The sequence below is a fragment of the Macaca mulatta genome, chromosome 4, assembly GCF_049350105.2.
Source record: "Macaca mulatta isolate MMU2019108-1 chromosome 4, T2T-MMU8v2.0, whole genome shotgun sequence".
Classification (NCBI taxonomy): domain Eukaryota; kingdom Metazoa; phylum Chordata; class Mammalia; order Primates; family Cercopithecidae; genus Macaca; species Macaca mulatta.
The window spans coordinates 178,290,757-178,314,754 of NC_133409.1; the positions used below are offsets into that span (position 1 = coordinate 178,290,757).

General features: G+C 41.9%; 1 protein-coding gene across 4 annotated transcripts in view; it reads right to left on the reverse strand.

The window, feature by feature from the left end:
- The window catches only part of CDYL (chromodomain Y like), a 174,857-nt gene that overhangs the window by 15,000 nt on the left and 135,859 nt on the right, over positions 1-23,998 (reverse strand). For 2 of the 4 annotated variants that reach the window (XM_028847859.2, XM_078000983.1), the window contains exons 3-4: positions 6,121-6,377; positions 4,324-4,496 (exon numbers count right to left, since the gene is read on the reverse strand). In XM_028847859.2, coding sequence (XP_028703692.1) covers positions 4,324-4,496; positions 6,121-6,377 — 430 coding nt within the window. Of the gene's footprint in view, positions 1-4,323; positions 4,497-6,120; positions 6,381-23,998 lie in introns of all 4 variants that reach the window. The other 2 variants (XM_028847858.2, XM_028847861.2) reach the window with 1 other exon arrangement.

Below are 23,998 nucleotides of genomic sequence, written 5' to 3' on the forward strand. Positions count from 1 at the left end.
ACTAGGGTTTACTGATACAGAATGTCAGACAACCTTTTAAGCAGACTCTTGAAATAAGCCCAGAAGAACTACATGAAGCTATTTCAGTTGTGTTGTCTTTTGAGGATTTGGGGTCAATGACACAAGACGGAAATACATTTCCTAGGCCCAGTGACTGATGACTCATGAAAAGGTAAAACTGCTGAACTGTCTCCATGATAAGGAGCAGCTGTTTCCAAAATCTGAGTAGCTCCACTTTCACCTGCCTCATGGAACAGAAGGCAAACGGGTATAGCCGCTGCCCAGGCTGACATCTGGAAACCACGGATGGGGTGATCAATTAACATAAAAGGGATGATAAAAATCAAGGTAATAAGATAATTCTATAGAGAAACAGCAAAAGGAATTATTTCATATATCCTTGCCCCCCTTGCCCATATATTTGTATTAAAAAATCTGCTTCTAAAATATTAATAGATATTGATAAGTCAAAACTTAGGTTTTAATAGGCTGAAGGCTTTTTTTGGGAACTGAAATTTTATTTTTACTTTTGCCTGGAATGGTGACTTCCCCTGCAGCTGGTGGCTCTTTCTGGGCGGAGTATGAATGAACCAGCATGCTCTGGGGCACAGACCCCCTTCCCTTTTGAGGGAATGGGAACTGGCCATTCTGAATCGTGAGCCCGGAGATGCCAGCAAAGGATGTGGTACACACAGAGACTCGTTTCGTTTTAAAAAAGAAAATCTTTACAGAAATGCTTTCTCTGCCTAGTACAACTTCCCAGGACCATCAAGGCTTAACCAAGGGAGCTGCACATCAAGGCAGAAGGCACCAGAGGCGAGGCAGGGGCTGCCTTCAGGCCTGGGACGGTCCTCTCCCGAGTAGCCCCTGCTTCTGTGGGCTTCAACCAAGTGTGTTTTAAACTTAAAATAAAAATGTATGAACACTCAAATGTGTGCCACGCAATGTATTGAATTTAAATTTGTTTCTTTGGAATTGAATTCAAGGCTGTTGTTGGATATGGCAGGGAAGGAGGTTGATATTTGCCATATAATTAGTCTAAAAAGACTTTATAATTAAACAAAACTCTTCCTTTAAAGGACATTTACTAATTTGGAGACAACAAACAGTTGGAAAATCACATAAGATGTAGGGACTGTCAAGGGAATGTCTGGGGAGAAGGAGGCAGCAGGGACCTGAGGTTGGGCAGCCAGTGTGCTGCTGCCTTTCCATGGCTGAGGTCTCCCTCATTTGAACGGCACCTTCACTTGAAGGATCGAATGGGGTACAGGTCAGGGTCATGGGGCATGTTTACTGGCTCCCTTTGTTCTCTCCCAAATCCTCTTGCCCCTGGGGCACTGCCTCGACAGGCCCCCCGGTCTCCCTCTGTGGGAGGAAGAAGAAACCTCGCTTCTGGGGAGAGAAGTCTCCTGGTCCTTGACACCCCGTGGCAGCTACTGGTTCCGGCAGACTTCAGAAGCCCAATGCTATCCATGAACTTGAAATAATTTTGTTTTAATCACCAATGCGCAGAATATTTTTGTGGCAATTACTCTGCAAACTGCAAACCACCAATCCTCGTAACGAAGTTAGCTACTTTAGACACCTGGTGACCTAATACGAAACCTCATCTTCCTGTTTCCCGCTTTTCCTTTGGAAACTTGCTACAATGAAGTCCTTTGCCTCCAAGTTTTAAGGAACATGAGACAAGACACTAGAGAAATGAAAAATATACACAGGAAGAGCTTTTATCCATATAAAATTAATTTAAATGCAAATAAGAGGAGGAAAGGTTAAGTGACTTTGGTGTAACTAATTATTTTTCTGATCTTGCCAGAGTATATTAAGGAAAATTCACATTGACAAAAACATAGTCACATGAAGAAGAAACAAGTCGGTTTTCCTAAAGTAGGACTTGGCTCTTCACAAGAATATCAATCCAGCTTTTTGTTGGGAGTAGGGAGAGTGGAGTGAGCAGGGAACTGATGAAAATGAACTATTAAAGTGACATAAAGTTCAACAAAGGAGATCTCCACTTAAACCTGACTTGATCAAGCTTTCCTCTGCTTTTACTAATCCCAGCGCCACAAGTCCACAGCCTCTGTCCAAGGGAATTCAACGCTGGAGGGAGGAGTGAGCTGCACCCGGCGAGGCACCAGCAGGGCTCACGAGTGGAGCCAGGGAAAAGTCTACACGGGAAAACGGAGCCAGGACCCAGAAGCCACTGGCTGACACATCTGATTTTCTTATTACCGCAGAGCTACCAAATAGCACAATATTATGTGTACATTGAGCAGGACATTATGGAGAACATACAAAGTGACCATATGAGGCATGGTGGTTTGTATTTTAAAAATAAAAGCTAAGTTCATGGAATTCACCCTGAATGGATAATAATGAAGCTGTCTTAGAGGTGCTGAGAGTCAGCCAAGGATTTATGATACTGATCAAGCAGTTTAATCTTAAACTGAAGAACAAGATGGTCCCACCTAGTGTACCACAGGGATGAAATCCCCTTGGAGATCAGAAACAATACTTAATAAGATTGTTAATAAAATTTCAAACTACTTCTGAAAAAAAAAACACACATATGATAGCCTATAAAAGGCAACTTTCAAAAGATTTAGGGATAACGTCTTAAACACATGTGTACATCATATGAGAAAATACAGTAATTCTGAAAATGATTAAATATGTTATGAAAGACCAAGGCAATCCCCTTCAACCCAGAGGTGTGGGTTCCGGGACTCTTGTGATGGGCTGTTTGGGCAGTGCCCATCAGAGTCATCTTGGGTGTCTGTCAACGAAAGACGTCCCTGCCTGCCCCAGACTCACCAAAACAGAAAAAACAGCCCCCGCCACCCACCACACCAATCCTGCTGTGCAAGCTCTAGAAGGGTTTAGGTGCTAGAAAGCCCAGTGCCCCACGGGCAGTGCTCAGCTGGAGCCTAGTAACTGCCAAAAGTAGTTCAACTTCAGCCCTCCAGAAATCTGGGATTTTGGAAAAGATCAAATTTATTTTATTGCCATTTTGCAAGTCTGTTTTCTTTCATTTGTCATCCTCTGTAAGTTAAAAAGGCAAGCACAAAGGGCTTATGGGGGCCACCTGGGGATATGTCATTTTAGGGAGGTGGGTAGAGAAGCATAGCCAACTTTCTGGTTGACGACTAGGTTTCATCCATTTCAAATAAAATTCAACTCTGAAAAATCAGACACTTCTAATTATACATAGAGTGATTAGCATGAGGGGATATGCTGTTAGCAGAATTAAATGGTTTTAGAGAAAGTTTTTTGCACTGTTATCATATAGCAGAGGAAAATCCAACAACCAAGGAAACAGAAACATCTCAGTCATATTGTCACATGAAAAAAGCAAGTTGCAAAGCAACGACAGAACTAAATTGATATTATTGATATTATTTGTGTGTATATATGAAACAAATATTTGAAAATGCTTAGATCAAGACATCTATTTTACATCATGGTGACCATAGTTAATGTATTTTATACTTGAAAATTGCAGAGAGTAGATTTTAAGTGTTCTCACCACACACACAAAATGGTAAGTATGTGAGGTAATACGTATGTTAATTAGCTTGATTTAATCATTCTGCAATGTATTTGTGTTTCAGTACATCATGTTGTACACTATAAGTATATACAATTTTTACTTGTGAATTTAAAAATAAATCTAATAAATTGAACTGAACATGAGAACAAAATGTTCAGAAAAAGGTTGGGGAAGACACACCAATCAATGTTGGATACCTTGAGGGGAGGGAAGGAGAAGGACTTCCGCTGTTTATTCCCTACTATCTGGTTCTCTGTCCAGCTGGAATTTAGGATGAACCTGAACAAGAACGTGTGCTACTTGTATTTAAACACAAAACAAAACAAAAAAACAAAACAAAAAGGGCTCCATGTGACGTTGCAGAAGCATCTCATCAGAAAGCCTAGACAATTTGCTTCGGAGTCAAGCAAATGCTAAGTTATTATTTGGAAAAGATCTTTATTTAAGGATTGAAGACAGAACATACTCATGGCACAAATAATAGGAACTCTGTCTATACACGATCATATACTCTAATCATTAGAACATTCCCTGAACACTTGCTGGGTTTAAACCAACCTTGAAATCAGTTATTTGCCCAAGGCAAGTAGTAATTTATGGCAAGCCCATAGAAAAGACAGATGATTTAATTGATTTGGCTGCTCGTATCTCTCCGTGGAAGAAGAAGAATATTTTATTCTCGAGGCTTGGTCAGGTCAGGCCCATTCTATCGGGATTTGTACACCAAAAACAAAGCACCCAACCAGCGTTTAAAAAACATCATTTTTACATACCTGATCGCTTCTGCCATTTTAGTGCTTTCTCTTTTCCTGTCATCTGTCAGACGTCGTATAAAATAAATAAAGTCAAGTCCACAACAGAAGACGCTGCCGACCGCGCTGAGCAGTACAAGCTTGCTGTCGTCGGCAGCGGCCGTGCTCAGAGCGCTCTGGACTTCTCTCATCACCTGAAAGTCACCAGAAGTTAAAGTGGCAAAGAATATTTTGGGTGTGAAATCCTAAAAGCATTTTTTTTTTTAGACAGTCTCATTCTGTTGCTCAGGCTGGCGTGCAATGGTTTAATCAAGGCTCACTGCATCTCGAACTCCTGGGCTCAAACAATCCTCCCGCCTCAGCCTCCTGAGTAGCTGGGACTACAGGCTTCGGCCATCATGCCTGGCTAATTTGTCAACTTTTTTGTAGAGATGGAGTTTTGCTATGTTGTCTAGGGTGGTCTTGAACTCCTGGGCTCAAGGGATTCTCCTGCCTTGGCCTCCCAAATTGCTGGGATTACACACATCAGCCATCACGCTTGGCCTGAAAGCATTTTATTACTGGATAATCTGCATCTATGAAAAATGCATCATAGCCTGATATAGTTACTGATATCTACCATGATTTTAATTAATTTGCAAATGTCTCTTTTTCTGTAACCAGAGATTGAGATGCTGGGGATGGAGTAAAATATAACTACATAACTAGAGTATAATTAAAAAGACATGGGAATCTACATTATCTTAGTATTTCTACAGCCATTGCGGCTCTTAGATAAGGCAAGTTGCTTATTATATCACTGGGCATTTCTCCAGTTTGGACAGCAGGTGGCACATTCAAACCAGTTGAAAGAAACTCATTCAGTTCTACTGTTTCGGTTTTGTTTTGTTTTAAAAACTACCCTATTACACTTGGGACAGAAAATAGTTTGCTGCGTAAGTGCATTAAGTCCAAGTACGTTAGCACAGACAGGTAATTTTAGGGCATAAAATCATTTTAAATGATCTCTGTGAAGCATTTAAAAATAACCAATGAAGGGACTCTGCAGTCTAAAAGTGTACCACGGACCAACTTTGAACTGGTTTGTTATGTGACCCCGGGCAAACACACAGACTTTCTGTAGTTAGGTTTTCTTGTCTGGACAAAACTCAACCTAGCTACTCATAAACTACTAGGACTTCACATTTTGGAAAGGTACAGGTTAGGATCAAATACTGCCAATTCTAGAAACTTCACAAAATTCATGTTCTAACCTTTCCCACTACCAGTTCTAGAAAACTTCCTTACAAGGCACTACCAGCAATGAGCATGCGTGGAAAGCCCTGCTGTGTGTTCTGCTACAGCCGCTGAGGAGGACCTGGGGACTGGAAAGACAGTAAATATTCTGAAGGGACTGGGACCCCTGGGGCACTTATATTCTGTCTGAACAAAGAACCCTTTAAGAATCTGATGAAACCTAAAGCAAGGCGCGTGCACACACATTTTCCACGTGCCTTCATGGAGCCCTGTGCCCGCCAGATGAAGAGCTTCCAGGCAGGAGGTGGACCAGAGGCACGGAGCCCTGGGTGGACCCACACCCAGGAGAATGGGGATGGACACGCAGCACACTCCAAGCATCCTGAATTCATGGCCATCAGAGGTGTGACACGGAGCAAAGCCCGCAACTTCTCCTCTGCTCCCTCCCTTCTGGTGGGCATCGGGAGATGGCCCAAAGGGAAGGTTTAGAAAGAGCACAGGAAGAGCCAATTCCGCCAAACAGGCCCGGAAATCAGGCAGGGAGAAGCGCGAAGCCCATGCCAGCCCAAGAGTGCCTCTCACCTCTGGATTCAGTGAGTTATTCTCTGAGGACTTTGTGGATAACAAGATGTGGGTGAAGCCATCCTGCTTCCTGACCACAATATCTCTGTATCTGTAGGCACTTTCTGTTTGCCTCACGCTGAAACGCAATCGTTTGTCAAAAGGCTGGTCTCTTCTGTCGTCAATAAATTTCCTTTTGCTGGCCGTCACTGCTGTAACAGATGTCTGTATGCTGGTTGTCCCATTGGCTGTTAATGCATCCATGAACGGAGATGTACCTGCTGAGAGTTTGAAATCACAGTAGTCTGTGACGTTCCACCACCAGTTCACTCCCAAGTGTCATCTTTGAACTGGATAAAAATGTTCATTACACACTTAGGATTTAATGTATTCATATAAGAACATTAAAACTTCGAACCTTTAGAAAGCCAAAGTCTACTTTTAAAGCCACTTTTTCTCTTTCAATGTCTGACAAGAAAATCACTCTTTTGTTTCCCCTTGCCTAAAAAACACAGATGGAGACGTACTCATTGAAAGGAGGCCACACAGTTAAGAGATTTTTTTAAAGGACAGAATCAAGAGAGAATGGATCTCGTGGAGAGTGTCTGTTCCAGGTTTGAGCAGCTGAAAGAAAAAAGGAAAATGATTCAGGAAAATACCTTATTATTAGAGCCAAGGCCATCTAGTCGAAACTTCTTTTTCCGAAGGCAAGATGAACTGGACAGACACACGGATGCAGCCGGCCTTCTCTCTGGGTCACAGAGCCATGTGGCAGCCGCCACTTCAGACCACCGCCCCTGTGTGACACTCAGCAGTTGTTTCTAGCTGCCCTGGGAGGGGACTATCGGAAAGTCCATCTACTTGTCCCTGTTCCATCCTTTTTCAAACAGCCCTGTTAAACAGCTGAAGATAGCTCTCCTCTCTCCCACCACACAAAGCATCCTGCCAGCGTTCCCTCATACGTCACAGCTTAACAGCAGCGTGTTTTGCCAGGGTCTTGAGATGGGGTCTTGCTATGTTGCTCAGGCTGGTCTCAAACTCCTGGCCTCAAGTGATCCTCCTACCTTGGCCTCTCAAGCAGCTGAGATGTACAGGCACGAACCACTGCGCCTGGCTAAGAATGCAAATAATTATCCTATCTACATGAATTGTCCAGACATGATCTTATGTGGTGATGAATGCACAGAGTGGATGGGGAAAAAAAGGAAAGAAATGTAAGAAAACCAGATCGGGCTTTACTAGTAACATCAGCAACGGGAGAAGTTCCCTGAGCACGGAGCATGAAGAATTATGAATCAGAAATATTTCCTCCAAACTGAAAGAGAATAAGCCAAAGCCACCAGAAAACTCAAGAATGGACATTTCAGAGGAGCCAAATAACCTCCCTGGCAAAACAAGCTAGCTTTCATTCAACTGCTGGAAATACTACTTTAATTGCTAGAGGTTTTCTTTTTTTAAATTAAATGTTTTGAAAAATTTAAAGAGGTTATAATACATATATATGGTTCAAGAACCTAAAAATATAAAAGATATTAGAGTGAAAGCCCCTCACAACCTGATCCTATTTGCACAGGACCCCCTGCCCTCTCAGACACTGGGGCTGCTTTCTCAGGGGCCCCACCAGAGCACCTCCATGGATATACAAGAAGATATCACGGCAGACTTCTCCATCACCCTGGCTTTTAAAAGCACACATGGCAGCACACTAGACACAGGGTTTTGCTATATGTTATGCATTGTTGCCTTGCTTGTACTTATACAAGAAATATACATTGCTACATCTCATGGTTATTCCTTTGACAATATCTTAGAATGGCTTCTCTATCAGAACAAAGCTTCCTGTTCTTTCCAAAAGCTGCGTGGCAGGCGAGGCCCACGGTAGGGATGCACTATAATTCCTTTTCCAGTCCACACTGGAATACGCACTACTATTCAGGGACTTGTCGATATGACCAACGACACAGTGACCTCTGTCACCCCAACGCTGTCAAATCTCTCAAGTTTCCAGAGGACTTGTAGCCTGGAGTGGTTCTAACTGAAGACCTCTGGGTCGGATGTTACCCGTCAGCCAAGGTGTTGCTGAGTCCTTCCAAGGAACTCAGGAAAGACTCTTCTTTTAACCTCCATCCTCTTCCCTACCAGATCCTTCTCTCATCTTCGTTTAAAAATGTTTGGCAATCTTGTCTCCCCTCAGGAGCCCTCTCTAATCTGCTCCTCTCCTCCGTGCCATCCTCCAGTCTCAGTCCCATCACAGCCTCACCCGTCTGCACTCGCCGTCTTCATCTCTCCCTCTGTCCCTCTGTCCATCATTCTTCAACCCATTCAACTGGGACCCAGAGTCCACATGGCCAGGAACCTTCTGAGTCTACAGAAATGGATGCTGGACGGCTCTGAACCTGTGAGTCTGGAGGAGTGGGAAAGGGGCTTCCACAGGGCAGCCTGGAGTTGCTGAGGGAGGAGGCGAGGGAGAAACGCTTGCTCCTCCAGGGTGAGTATCCAGGGGGAGATGTGCACGGCCCGAAGTGCACAACTAGATCAGGGGAGGGAAGTCAGGGCTGGAGAGAGGTACTTGGGGTTGGTGCCAAAAATGGCTAAACTGACAGTATGAGCTCCCAGGGGAAGACTGACACAGAGAGTGAGCCTGCTGAAGCCAGCTGGGAAGTGCTGGGGAGGAGCACAGGCAGAGCCAGGAGGCAGCAGGGAAGCAGGAATAACTGGCAATCACTGGCTTCCTCAAAGGAAGGAGAGCAGGCCACAGCAGTGAGGATGTGTCTGCAGGGGCACGTGCTGCAGAGGTGGAGGAGAACGCAGAAGAGGTAACGTAGGGGGAAATGAGAGGCCACTCGTAAGCGTGGGCAATGCTTCACTACGGCGTGAAGAGTGGAAGCCAGACCACAGGACACAATGAAAGACAACTAAAAATCAACCAATAAAAACACACATGAGCACAGCAGTTGTTGTTAAAACGGCAGGTGAGAAGACATTGCCACTTAGGTGACAGCCGACAGCAACGATTTCCCTGCCTAAAGAGAGATCGCACCAGGAACAATGCTGTGCGGAAGCAGGCAGAGGCTACGTGACACAGTGCTGGCATGTTGAGACAGGAGACAGATGTGGAGACTTTGGGCATTCTCAGAAGGGGGTTCCTTCAGACTACACATGCCAGCAGCGGGTAATGCCAAGTGAGAGCTCCGTGGGTCTTTAAGAGCTCCGCAATCTGAGCTGGATTTTTAATTGCTGCTGTATCCAAGCACAAAAAGCAGCATCCTGGCAACACAGGGAAGGCCTGGTGCCATGGCCCAAATGCCTGTGCCTCACCCCAATTCCCGTGGTGAAATCCTCCCCAACAAGGCGATGGTCTGAGGAGGTGCGGCCTGTGGGGGGTGATTAGGTCATGGGGGTGGGGCCCTCATGAATGGGATGAGTGCCCTTAAAATGAGGGCCAATACCCCCTGGCCCTTCTGCCATGTGACGATGCAGCAAAAACGTGCTATCTGTGAACGAGGAAGTGAGCCCTCAGCAGATCCTGAACCTGCTAGCACCCTGATCTTAGGGTTCTCTCCAGAATTATGAGGACAATTAACACAATAATTCTGTTGTGTATTTACAAGCCACCCAGTTTACGGTATTTTGTTATGGCAGCCCAAATGGCTAAGACACCTGCCTCCCACCAGGACAAAGCTGGCTGGCTTCAGGTCCGCCCTCCCCACCTCTGAACTGCTCTTGCTTTCACTGTGTCTTTCCTTTCTCTATGTAAAAGTCACATATTCCTGCCGGGCGCGGTGGCTCAAGCCTGTAATCCCAGCACTTTGGGAGGCCGAGACGGGCGGATCACGAGGTCAGGAGATCGAGACCATCCTGGCTAACACGGTGAAACCCCGTCTCTACTAAAAAAAATACAAAAAACTAGCCGGGTGAGGTGGCGGGCACCTGTAGTCCCAGCTACTCGGGAGGCTGAGGCAGGAGAATGGCGTAAACCCAGGAGGCAGAGGTTGCAGTGAGCTGAGATCCGGCCACTGCACTCCAGCCTGGGCGACAGAGAGAGACTCTGTCTCAAAAAAAAAAAAAAAAAAAAAAAAAAAAAAAGTCACATATTCCTTAAACCCTCCCAGCAGTTTTCCTGGTGGCTTCCTTCCACCGAAGCAACATTTCTAGGCTATGGAGTCCATGCAGCCTTTATATGTGAGTCTCAGAAAAAGCTCAGCATTTTCTTTGAGGCGATAGTGCCTACGGAACTATCCGTGGTTCTGCTAACTTAAAAATGGATTCATTTTGGCTCATGCTGATCATGACTACTCGACTTGGCCTTCAGCCTCCTGTGTTAAAACTGTGTTGGCTCCTAGTGCCAGTGAGGTCCCTGCTCATTTCAGACTCTGTGATCTTGCTGGAGCTTCAGCGACCACACCCCATCCCAATGTAATTCCTGGCACTCCCTGTTACTCATCTGAGTAGGGCATGTGACACTGAACTTTGCACTATTTAGGTAGAGAAGTATTCACAGCATGATCAAGTCTTGGAGTCCCAGACTGCCAGCACTGACTAGGACCCTGATCATCACATGTGCCCCCCACTCAAGACAATCAAGCCACAGTGTTCTCACATCACCCAGGGTTCTCACGCCACCCAGGTTTGTGCCCATCTCAGGACCTTTGCACATATTCTTCCCTCTGCCTAGAACATCTATGACCTGGAATTCAAATGGCCAGTTTCTTCTGCTTATCTGGACGGCAGCTCAAATTTCAGTGTCTCAGACAAGCCTTCTTGGACCTCCCATCCTAATGCCGGTCCCTCCCATCAGCACTTCATATCACCCTGGTTTGTTTTCTTCAAAGCACCCCTGAAAGTTATTTCTTTCTCATTGTATTTTTATTTATAGTATCATCTATGTACTCCACTAAGCTGTGTGTAAGAGCAGGGTCCTCACCTGTCTTACCCACCCATCTCCAGTGCACACAACACTCAGTACATATTTACTCAGTAAACTCATGGAAGGGGCCTTCAAGTCCCTTTAGTCCACATCCCTCAATTTAGAGACGAGTAGCTTAAATGACTGGCCAAGTGTCACACAGCTCATTACCTCAACCCAAGCCAAGGATGGTAAGCTCTACACTTCAGAGCAGAATTAGCTGCTCATGACTAAACAAATGGTAATCACTGAGATTTAGAAAAAACCCACCCCCCCACCCCAAACTCTGGAAATTAGTGTGACTCCCCTGGAACGATGACTCTCATGGAAACACAGGAGTACAAGTTGCCTCAGTGAACTGAGAGTTCCTTAAGGATTTGGATTCAGAGAGTACCAAGGCTTTCCTAGGATTTATTAACATAAAATTCGACTAGGAAAGAAACCTATTTTAGTATCTCTTGCAGTAATTGATTTTCTTTTAATATGTTCAAGAACAAAAAGGATACCCTCAAATACACATGGTGAATCTGTTAAGTATCACTGCTTCAAAAAGTGCAAGTCTCTAACAATGACTTGTGACACCCACTTCCCACCTAAAGAGAACAGCGTCTGTACTTCTTCACCTGCCACTGATAACTAGGAAACTGAATAAAATACACATAACAACTGCAGCTGCCACACTGCAGGTGCAGGGAGGGGAACCCAGACACAGCTGGCAAAAATGCTGTCTTAGAACAGATGACTTGGGGGAGGCCCAGGAGGCTGTAATTTGTGAGGCATGATACGGAAAAGGAGGGAGCTACACAGACAGAAAGTTCCAGAGAGCCTAGGGATCCCTTTGAGTCTTTGCTGAACCAATCTGAGCATGCACAGGGAGAAATTCCACAAGGCTGGGCAGTGAACAACTTTTGAGGAAAGAACAATTACCAGAAACCTATAAAATGAATAATCTCAAGTTTGCCTAGGGACGGAAGTCCTCATCAGCCAGAGCAGAGACCTCATCAAATACATGAGGCATTCAGTAGCCCAGAACAGTGGAAATAATCTAGCTCTAGAATACAGAATACTTAAAACTGCACTAACAAAGCTTCAAAATAAGCTGTGAAAGGATCAAACTGATATGCAACTAACAATTTACTGCCAGAACAAATCTAACACTTTAAAAAAGCATACAACAAAATCCAGCACCCCAAAATGTAAATCACAATGTTCAGTAATCAACCAAAAGTAATCAACCAAAAGACAAGAAAAGAAGTGGGAAAATAGGACCAGTGACTAAATCAGTTAATAAAGACTAAAAATGAGAGATGATGGTATTACCAGAAAAGAACATCTTCAAAACTGTTATAATCTCAATGTGCATAAGGATTTAAAGAAAAACATGAACATAATGCAGAAATGAAAGATTAGAAATAAAAATTTCATTGAATATGTTTAACCAATTAGATACTAAAAAGATCAGAGAACTTGAAGGCACAGCAATAGGCTGTGTCCAAAATGCAGTATGACAGGAGAAGAAACAGAAAAAATAATGAGCCCTAGTGCTCTGTAGGACAATGTTAAGTAATCTAGTATATGTGTAATTTGAGTCTCAGAGAAGGGATGTGTGTGTGGGGGGGGTGTGTATGTGTAAGTAAACTATTTGCAGAAATAATAGTGGAAAGTTTTCCGTATTTAATAAAAACCAGAAGCTGACAGATCCAAGAAGCTTAAAAAATACTAATTATGATAAATACACACAAACCCCAAACTAAGGCCTATCATAATCTGTTGACAATGTGAGAACAAAAAGATTAGATAGAATAACAGAACTCAATACTGACATTCAGAAAGTATACAAGACAGAAGAAAATGGAATGGCACCTTTGAAGTATATCAAGAAAAAAAAAAGTCAACCTATATACCCAGCACACAGGCAGCAGAAATGTCCTTCAAAAACAGAGGAGAAACAAACACATTTCTAGATAAAAGCTGAGAGAGTTTGTTACCAGCAGGCCTACACTGTAAGGAATGTTAAAAAAATGTTCTTCAGGCAGAAGGAAAATAATACCAGACAGAAAGAAGCCTGAATATATACAAAGGAATAAAGAGTATCAGACCAGTAAATATATGGGTAAAAATGACCTGCACCGACTGCATACTAAGTGTCATTAACTAACTGTAGACAGTAGTCACTGTTTGGCCTCATCACCGAAGCAATGTCTCCCCTGCTTTCATACCAACCTAACAAAAATGAATGAAAACCACTTTGCACATACTACAAAAATATATTAAAGTAGCTTCAAAAAATGACTATTCTTTGGAAAAATATAAATTCTCAAGACTGATCTTTGATGTAGCAGAAACAGAAAAAAAAAAAAAAAAAACAAGGAAAGAGAAAAAATCATTAACGAATTACCTCTTAAAACAGTTTATAGGCTACGCAGGTTAAGGAACAGCTGTGTAGTACCAAATAGCCTCAGAGCACAGAGAAAAGAAAGAAAATTCACCCAATCTGTTTTGCAAAGAAAACCCTGACTAGACACAAGTGCCACAGAGCAAAATCACAAACCAATTTTACCCATTACTCATGAAAGCACAATCTTACTGTACTAATGGTTAATGGTTTATATAAAGGGCATTTTAAGATGTTGTGAGATAGCTTAGTTCAAGGACAAGAATTGTAAAAATATACTCAACAACAACATTTCTAGATTCTGGGAACTATTTAGAAAATAAACATACATTAAAAAGAAAATACCCATAATCCCTAACTAAAATTAGGAATAAGTAACTTCAAAATTGAAAAAAAAAAGGAATAAACAAGTAGAAAACATCAAGTTGTACTAGGAAACATAAAAAGACCCTCCCCCCCACAACCACACACACAAAAAAGGTGGGGGGTGGGAATGCCATGATTCTGGAGAACACCAAATACTGTAAAGCTATTTCTCTTTCCGAATTTGAATTCTAGTAGACTTCTGATTAAAACTTCGGTGGTTAAGATTTAGCAGGACAGCAAGACAAGCTAACATTTTTTTGAAAAGAATAATGAGGGAAATATGCCTAACTAGTTGTATATTATCAATCTACACGAAGAGCACAGTTCTAGCACAGGGGAAAATGATGAGCTAGAATTAGTCTAATAGCTTCTATGATGAGGATACATGCATCACGAATCAACAAGCTGGTATAAACCATTCAATAAATAGCAAAAGTCTTGTCTAATAAAAAGCATTAACAGAACATGTGAAGTTTCTAGATGGAGAAGAACTTAAACACGAAAAGGGTTAAAAAATTTGAGTACATAAAAATTGAAAATTTCACAGATGAAAAGCTAGTATTTTTATCATTAAAGCACTAATAACTGCAAAGCATAAAACAGACCAAAAAACACACACAAGGCTGGGCGTGGTGGCTTACTCCTATAATCAATTCCACCACTCTGGGAGGCCAAGGCAGGTGGATCACTTCAGGTCAGGAGTTTGAGACGAGCCTGGTCAACATGGTGAAACCCTGTTTCTACTAAAAATGCAAAAACTAGTCGGGTGTGGTGGCGCATGCCTGTAGTCCCAGCTACTCGGGAGGCTGAGGCAGCAGTGAGCCAAGATCACACCACTGCACTCCAGCTTGGGTGACAGAGTGAGACTCCGTCTCAAAAGACACACACACGATGTGTACAGCTAATTCGAATGATGGAATGAAAACACTAAAACAAAAAAATTGATCTGATTTTTAAAAAAAGACACATTCTTTCTACCTTCAGATTAGAAAACTTTAAAATATGGCAATCTAGGGCTAGCGAAGGGCACATATACATAAATCGGTACATTCCTAGAAAGCAATTGTGTAAGATGTGGCCATCAACCCCTGCCCTTGTAATTCTACTTTTAGAATTTTACTCCTAAAACAGAAAGTATATGAGGATACGTTTTTACACACAAAAGGTATTCAAACAGCTTTACTTTTGAAATGGAAAAATTGCCAAAAGCACTAAACTTTGTGCCTAGCAGTAAGGAAATAGTAAAATCAATGATGGCATACATGTACCTGACTTAGTATTATATAGCTATTATATTTGTGAAGATTTTTAAAAATACAGGTCAATAAGTGCATCACAGCAGCTATCATTTATATCATACCTTACACATGCTGAGCTCCGAAGCATAAAATCTGATTCAAATCCCTGCAGCAGCGCACCTGAAACGTGTGTGGGACCTGCAGATCTGATTCCCACGCTCGTGTCCTTCCACTGCCCATCCCCAAAGTCATACATGAAAAAAATAAAAATGAAAGATAACAAAAGGGGTATGTGGACAGATAGATATCAACAATGTTTCCATGTGAGTTTATTAGGAATGTAAATTATAGAAATGTTAATAATGGCTCTTTCTTGATGAGAGAGACACAGAATAAATCTTATCTTCTTGCTATTTTGTAAATTTTTGCAATATATTACTGACAGAATCAAGAAAGCACTTGAAACTATACTATAGGATAAAAAATCCAGACTGAAGTGTCTGGGATATTATTCTTCACTAGGTAAAGATTAACAGATATTTCTCCAATTATATTTTAGTTTAGAATTGTCTAATCAAGAGTTAGCAAGTTTTAATATGTTTTTAAAGCAGAAGGGTCTCAATTGCAAAAAGAGTTCAAAAACTGCTTTTAACTATCTTGGATATTAATGACCACTGTTGTCTTTGGTCTGAAGTCAAAAAGCAAGGACTACAGCATCTACAGAATTAACAGCTCTCCCTTTATGGAGTTTAATATTTCAAAACATTGTATTTACATATATTGAAAGTAATCCTATGTACCTATACAAACCTTACAATTTTATTCAGATTATATAATCTGCAAATTTTCTTTAAGAACAAATTTTCATATGAACATGGAAGTAAATGTAGGCTTTAAACATCAATACTTCTTTTCTTCATAATGTGTTAAATAAGTCCTTCACAAATAATTGTGAAAGTGTCTTTGCTCCACCTCCTTCAATTCCAATTCCCCATCCATAGGGGTCTCCGAGTTATAAAGGCCAGTCTCATTCTAGTAGACTTCCAATAAAAACCTCAGTGGTTAGGATTTAGCAGGGAGATGGGCTAAGAAATTTTTGAAAAGAAGAATGAGTGAAGTATACCTAACTAGTTGTATGTTATAAATCTACATGAAGCGCATAGTTCCAGTACAGGGAAAATGATGAGCTAGAATTAGTCTAAGGATAGCTCCTGTGATGAGGATAGATGCATCACAAATCTATATAAACTGGTATAAATTATTCAATATATAGTTCACTATATGTGCTCATTCTTAGCCATCTCTAAGAAAGACACTGATACACCATCAGGACTGAAATCAGGTTTTGTTGTAAAAACAAGTGACACATTAGGAACAATCTGAGTATACTGTGAATTTCACACATTTATGCACAATTGTCTAAGGCAGTGAATGCACAACCGCACCCAGCTGAAACTGGCTAGGCAGGAATACACAAAACACACACAGAACACACTCAAACAGCCGCCCACCCACATCAGGTATTACAACTTTCTGTATGATTTCAGATTGCAGTCCTTCTATTGCTTCACAGTAACCACACGCTGAAACCCTTCCAATGCCCACTTCCACAGGCAAATTTCTGCTGTCCTTTTTCAAGATAAAGTATCATATTTATTGTAGTACTTGCTTTTCTTAACTATTTGACACTTGAAATTGTGCCACTGTTTCTATTAGGCTAACGTGCCCATGACAAAGTTTCTGTGGGCTGTGCCTCTCATCTCATTTGCCCCATAAGCCCTGTAGCTTTTATTGCATGATTTTCCAGTGTGGTGATTTTTAGGAACACATATATCACATTACAGCAGAACTCATTGTAAGTTTTCTTTCTACTGCTCAGTATCAAAGTCATTCATTTTTTGGTTGACTCAAGAAAAAATTTATTCACAGCCATGTTTTAGACGTGGCCCTAAAAATAAAACCATCTAACTTAATGATATGCTTCAAGATGTCATGCAAACCAACCAGCAAGAGCTCAATGGGGAGCGAGGATGGAAATGCTTACTACCAAACACCACATTCACAGAAGGCTTTAAACTCACTTTAAAAGCAAAAGAAAAACCTGAGAACGGAGAAGGTGTAAAAGGCATTTTAGTCCATGAAACATACAAATAATTCCTTGAAACTGCTAAATAACTTCAGAATGCTAGAAATATAAGGAAGGACAGGTGAACGGCAAACCACAAAATGAGAACATTAAATATCTGAGACTCCACAGGCTTAGGGAGCATTCTGAAAATCAACAGAGAAGAACACAAGCTACGGTTCCTGCGATTAAAATGATTCTGTTTTATAGCTAACTTTTCATGGAGAATCAACCCCAAAAAATTAAGTGCCGAAAGAAACGAGGGGACTTTAAAAAGAAAAATAACTACTTTGAGATAAAAGTACCAACTAACGAGATGATGTATCTTTAAATCAACTCTAATGATATTTTCCTAAAACTAAATAAGACTAGCCTGATTAAACCACAGAACTGTGAACCTAGAGACACATAATAATGTTGTATCAGATGTGGCAAGTGCAATGTGCTGCATGACGGCAGGGGTTCTCACCCTGACTCTGCAATGGGATTGCCAGGGGACTTTTAAAAAATGCTCCTTGGAGAAATGGGAACTCTTTATTAACCACTGTTGGTAGGAGTGTAAACTAGTACACTCATTATGGAAAAGAGGATGCAGGTTTCTTCAAAAATAAATCTGTCATATGATCCAGCAATCCCTTGACTAGATATTTATCCGAAGAAAATGAAATCAGCATGTCAAAGAGACCTCCGCACTCCCACGTTTGCTGCAGCAGTATTCACAATAGCCGAGATATCAAACCGACCTAAATGCCCATCAACACACGGATGGATAAAGAAGATGTTGGTACATACACACAATGGAGTATTATTCAGCCTTAAAAGAAGAGTGAAATTCTGTCATGTGGGGCAACATGGGTGAGCCTGGAGGACGTCATGCTAAGTGAAATAAGCCAGGCACAGCAAGACAAATACTGCATGATCTCACTCACATGCGGAAGCTAAAAAGTCGACCTCACAGGGAGTACAACAGTGGTTACTAGAGGCTGGGAAGGAGGGGGTGGGGGGAGAAGAGCCAGAGGTCAGTTAACAGATATAAAATTAAAGCTAGACTGGAGGAGTAAGTTCTGAGTGTTCTATGGCACTGCAGGGTGACGATAATTAGCAACAATTTATTGTATATTTTCAAATAGCCAGAAGAGCAGATTTTAAATGTTACCAAAATAAAGAAATGATAAATGTCTGAAGTGATGGATTTGATCACTACGTGTTGCACATATATATCAAATTATATTGTACATAATTGTAAGGTGTACATAAGTGTTGAGTAAAAATAATAAAAAATAAAAGGAGGTAAAAAACACTTCCTGGGCCACATTTGCAGGCACCCGAGGGCTCTGGGTGGAGCTCAGGCCCGCACTGTGATCAGATGCACCCCGAGGCTGGGGACCCGCTCCAGGTCGGTGTGTCTGCTGTCCGTTGATGATACTGCGTATCAGAGGACCCAAACAGGATATTCAGGGTAACCCAAAGGAAATGGCTCAGGTCAGAACACTGAGATTACAGCAGCAGTAACAGTTCCCGTAAATCAGAGGAGGGACTGTTCAAGTCCAGGTAATTAACACAGATAAGGAACAATGATAAAAGGGGAGGCAGGCGGCTCAGGATCTGGAAACCAGCAGGGAGCCCTGAAGTGCATACTAGTGGGCACCATCAGGATTACTCCGTGTTCCTCGTTAAAACTGCACCCAAGGAAACGCACTCAACACAGTGAAGTGGTCTCCAGTGTAGACACACTGTAACTGCTCGTTCTTGTATTTATACTTTTTTAACAATATCATTCAGGAAGATAAAAATGTTCACATATTAATCATCTTTCTTCAGGATTAATTGCCCACACATTGATAACTCTTTACAACTTTGTTTTATTCCTCACTGAAAGCAAGAGGGGGAATTCCAGTGAACAATCATACTGGATTTCAGAGCAAGGTGATCACAGGAGGTCAGAGACACAGATACCGAGGCAACGGGTCGGCAACCAACATCTGCGGACCCATCACTGCTGGCCGGGCAGTACCAGTGTCTCACCCAATCCCCACACCATAATCCCCTGAAGATGAAAACTTCAGGTCCAGGATGCCTAACCACCTCGCCTGCCCAAGGTCACTGAGCAGGTGGGGGGTGCCACGCTCATACCAAATTCATGCCCATGAGGCTGCACAAATGTGGTCTCCATCACACCCAGCTGCCTGCCACCACATAGGCAGTAATGGCACCTACACATGAAAAACAAACTAGCAAAAGAAGAATGGTGGAAAAATGAGTGATAACTGACAAGAAGCCTCTCCACGAAGGTCAGGAATATTCCCAGGGAGTGCTGGGGAAGGCTTTACGGAGCTGAGATTTAAACTGACTCCCAAGTGCTTTGCATGCCTTTGGTGCTCAATATGTATTTTTTGAATGCAATTGGTTAAAAAAAAAAAAAAGAATATGGCACGCCGAGGTACCTAAATATGCAGTATATCTGGCCACCTCCATTTCTAGGCCATCAGCAAAGAAACGGAGGTGGCCAGATATACTGCATATTTAGGGGATGATGCAGGTTTACCATGAAAAACCAGGATAGAAACAAACAGACTGCAGCCAGCCTTTGAAGGGTTAAATGCCAAGTTAAAAAGCATATGGACACAAAGCTGGAGGCACTGGAAAGTGCATAGCTCGCCCACCTGCGAGGAGTAACAAAAAGCTGAACCTAGGAAGGGGGCGCTGGGAAACATCCTCCACGGCTCAGAAAATGTGTTCCGAGCCAGCTTAAGGGGGAAAAATAAAACAAAAAAAAAATCAAGAGCTGTTGTAACCCCCAATGTGTCTTCTTGTTTATCAAATGTTAAGGGCTTCAAACCAGAGTCCTCGTTACTGCTGGCATCAACCTAGGGTAAGGGCAAGTGGACTGGTTTTCACGAATGGGGAGAAGGCCGGTGCTGGGCCACCGTGCGGTGAGCCTCAGTTACTTGGGCAGAGAGAGAAAACGAGGCTTAGTCACTAGTATTCTGCGTCCTGCGGAGGGAAAATGTGGGAAGTGACACACTAGGCACCAATGTTGGTGCTTCCTGCCCTGTGCTTAAAACACACCCATTTCTGTCCTATTGATCTATCTACCCACCTACCCTAGAGCTGAAACTGACCTTCCCTTCTTGCCATGCCTACAGCTGGGCTGAAGACCACCATTTTCCAGAGGAATGGCTCAGGGATGTATCATGCTGGTGCAATTACTAAGAAACCATACACACACACACACGCACACAATTTAAAACCGAACAAATTCGACTGGGCGCAGTAGCCGATGCCTGTAATTCTAGCACTTTAGGAGACCGAGGTGGGTGGATCACTTGAGGTCAGGAGTTTGAGACCAGCCTGGCCACCATGGTGAAACCCTGTCTCTACTAACTTTACAAAAATTAGCTAGGCATGGTGGCACGTGACTCTAATTCCACCTCCAGAGGCTGAGGCATGACAATCACTTGAACCCGGGAGGCGGAGGTTGCAGTGAGCTGAGATCACACCACTGTACTTCAGCCTGGGCGACAGAGTGAGAGTCCATCTCAATCAATCAATCAATCAACCTGAACAAATTTGATTAATGAGCTCTGCCATTTCACTTTAACCACTCCTGCTTTTATCCCTCCTACTGCTTAAAGCTGCTGGGGCATTGGTGTTCCAGGAAAGGCGCCCTCCACGGTTTGCATGACCCACCCGAGGCTTGGCAGCAGAGCCCCGTCTCACTGGGGACACCTAAGGACTTTGTCCTTAGATCATTATAGTCCAGTGGTGCCATAATGTATATTGTATACGTGTATTTTTCACAAGTCCTACATATTAGCAAATGGAATCTAGAGCATTTTTATTGTGACACAATGCACACAGCATACAATTTACCATTTTTAAGTGTAGAGTCTGATGGCATTAAGCACACTCACACTATTGCGCAACCATCACCGCCACGCATCTCCAGAACCTTCTGTCTCCCCAGACTCCAATTAAATGCCAGCTGCCCATTCCCACCCCCCAAGCCCTGGTAAACCACCACTCTAGTTTACTCTAGGTACCTCTTATAAGGGGAACTGTTTAGTTATTGATCCTTTTTAGACGGTCTTATGTCACTGAGCACGGGTTTCATCCATATTGCAGCACGTGTGAGAATCTCCCTCCTTTCCAAGGCTGATGCGTATTCCATTCTGTGGACAGGCCACATTGTGTTTATTTACTCAGCTGACGGCAGACACCTGGGTTGCTTCCGCCTTTTAGCTATTAATGACGCTAACAGGGGGTACGAAGATTTCGCCATCCTGCTTTCAATTCTTTGGGTATATACCTACAAACAGAACGGCTGCATCATGTGGCCATTTTCATTTTCTGAAGTTGTATTTAATATTCTCCTAAATTATCCAGAATGTTTAATTAGTAATTATAATAAAACTCTTGGAAAAGATTAAAATCATGGACTTTGATTACTTCCATTTCCTTGTTTAATGTCTTCACTTTCGTTCTCCTGGGGTGGAGAAGCGGGGATACAAGGAGGTAAAATCCTTTACATGTTGGAGAGAGGTAAGTAACTCTAACCTGAAAACTCGAAATTCAAAATGCTCCAAAAGCGGAAACTTTTCACCGACGCTAACACTCAATGGAAATGCTCGTCACGGATTTCTGATTTGAGATGCTCAACTGGTAAGCATAATGCAAATATTCCAAAATCTGAAACATGTGAAATCTGAAACACTTCTGGTCCCAAGAATTTCAGACGGGTTATTTAACCCATATTATCAATGATAAATTGTGCAAGAATCTCTAGCCAATTTTGAGGCTATCTTAGCTTAGAGACAACACCTTCATAAACTGTTACTTCTTTTTTGACGGCCTGGAACTGCTGTATGCCAGCCAGCCTTGCAGTTTTAATGTACACACACAGGCCACACATGTATCCAAGCGTAGGATCCAGGCCTCATCAAGCTTGTGCCTCTGGTTCCGTGCAGGTGCCTCACTCTTAAAGACACTCACTTTGCTGAATGACTTTCTGACAGTAGGATAATGAAAAGAACTTGAATTTGTTTTGTTCTGGTCCTCTGGAACAAAACACTCTAATTAGCAATATCACCATAAACTATGCAAAACTATACAGTGAGTGCAGGTTTCAACTAGAGACAATCAAGTGTCCTTGCCCACGTCTGAAGGTTCTGTGGTATAAAGGCCCATACTTATGGATTACTATGTGTAGAAGAATCCTGTGTCAATTTTAATCTTCATTTTGAGTTGTGCTGAGCTCCTCCGATAGCATTAATCCCTAAGGGGATTTGGATTCCTAAATCAGAAAAGCAGCAAAGTCTTTAGTAACCCAAAGGAAATCTAAGTGCTCATCCTTACTCAGTTCTTCAAAACATACACGGAGATAAAGCAGTTTCAAAGTGATCCCTACAACTAGCATTTCAGAATCAAAATTAAAAACACTGAGGAAAGCGAAATCCTTAAAAGTGAAATGTTATTATTTGAAGAAGTTAATGGAAAACTTTATTCAAGCATGGTCAATCTTTAATTACAGATGCAAATTCAAGTTATTTAGTTTTACTTCTGACAAACTAAAACAAAAAAATCAGAAATTACTAAGCAATATTAATCCTATCATTCTAACTAAGCGTATCAGGATAAATTCCTGAAGTAAATTAAACAAGACAGGTGGTACTTTAAATTTAGTTATTTCCTTATTAATTGCTTTGAAAATAAATCAAACATTGGAGAGAAAAAAGTAACAATCTGTATGTTACAATGTCACCTTAAAGTGCCAAAAAAAGGGGGGGTGGGGGGGAACAGAACATCACCCAACCTTTCTTTTTAGTGCAGAGAATAAAGAAGAATTAACAGCAACAACAACAATTAAAAAGGGCAAATGAAAATATAAAAATAACCATAGCTACCTACAAGGTATCATTCTCCAGCAGTGGGATCTTATTATTGATCCCATCTTCAAAAATTATATTTCCTGCAGAAATGAGTCTACTTTGACATGGGATTGAATGATCAATACTTTTCTTCATGCTGATCCTGACTCTCAGAACCAACTGGCTTTTTCCAACTACTGTTTTCATAGACAACTGATCAATTACAACCTAATTTCTCTATTTCATTAACAGTGTGTGGCCATTAATTTCAAAACCTAGACATTAAAGGAAGATACTATCTTGGGTAGATACAACAAGAGTAGCTACAAGCAAACTTCTACTCCAAAGAAAATTAGCTTACAACCTATTGTTACTGCATCTAATGTGTTCTAAGCTAAAATGTTCAAGTGCTCATTTTCCACCCTTAGTTCACCTCACAGAGGGTAACACTTCAAACACCTCGTTTGGAAGTATATCTATAATTACTCAGAGTAAGGAGGGGTTTCAAGGTGTTTGCTGATATTCATCATGTCTACTTCAGCCTTCTACCTGCAATGCCAACAGCAATAGCCTAAGAATGAAAACTTGTCATCTATACTTTTAATCCTTCCTCAGTGCTGCCATTTCTATCAATTTCTCAGTATTCAAACAGCAGAGTACAGCACAGGACAATTAACTTCTGACTTCTGACCCCCACTACATCTCTAAATGAGAGATTAGAAAAACAGTTTAAACTTGAGTAACATTTACATTAATTTTAACTGCGTCTCAACTGCTATCATAATGACTCTCTATGCTTAGTTACAATGTATTAGTATTAGTAGATGTTACAGACCTCCCTTAAAACTACAAAGGCAAAGACTACAAAGTGTAACAACTAAACCCCAACAAGAAGCTAGTGGTGGAACCACCACACAAAAACAGTCAGTCTTGTGGTTAGCTCCTAAAAGCAAGCCACATACTTAGTTCTGGTGTTTCTAGAGGCTAGGGCAAGCCATGGAA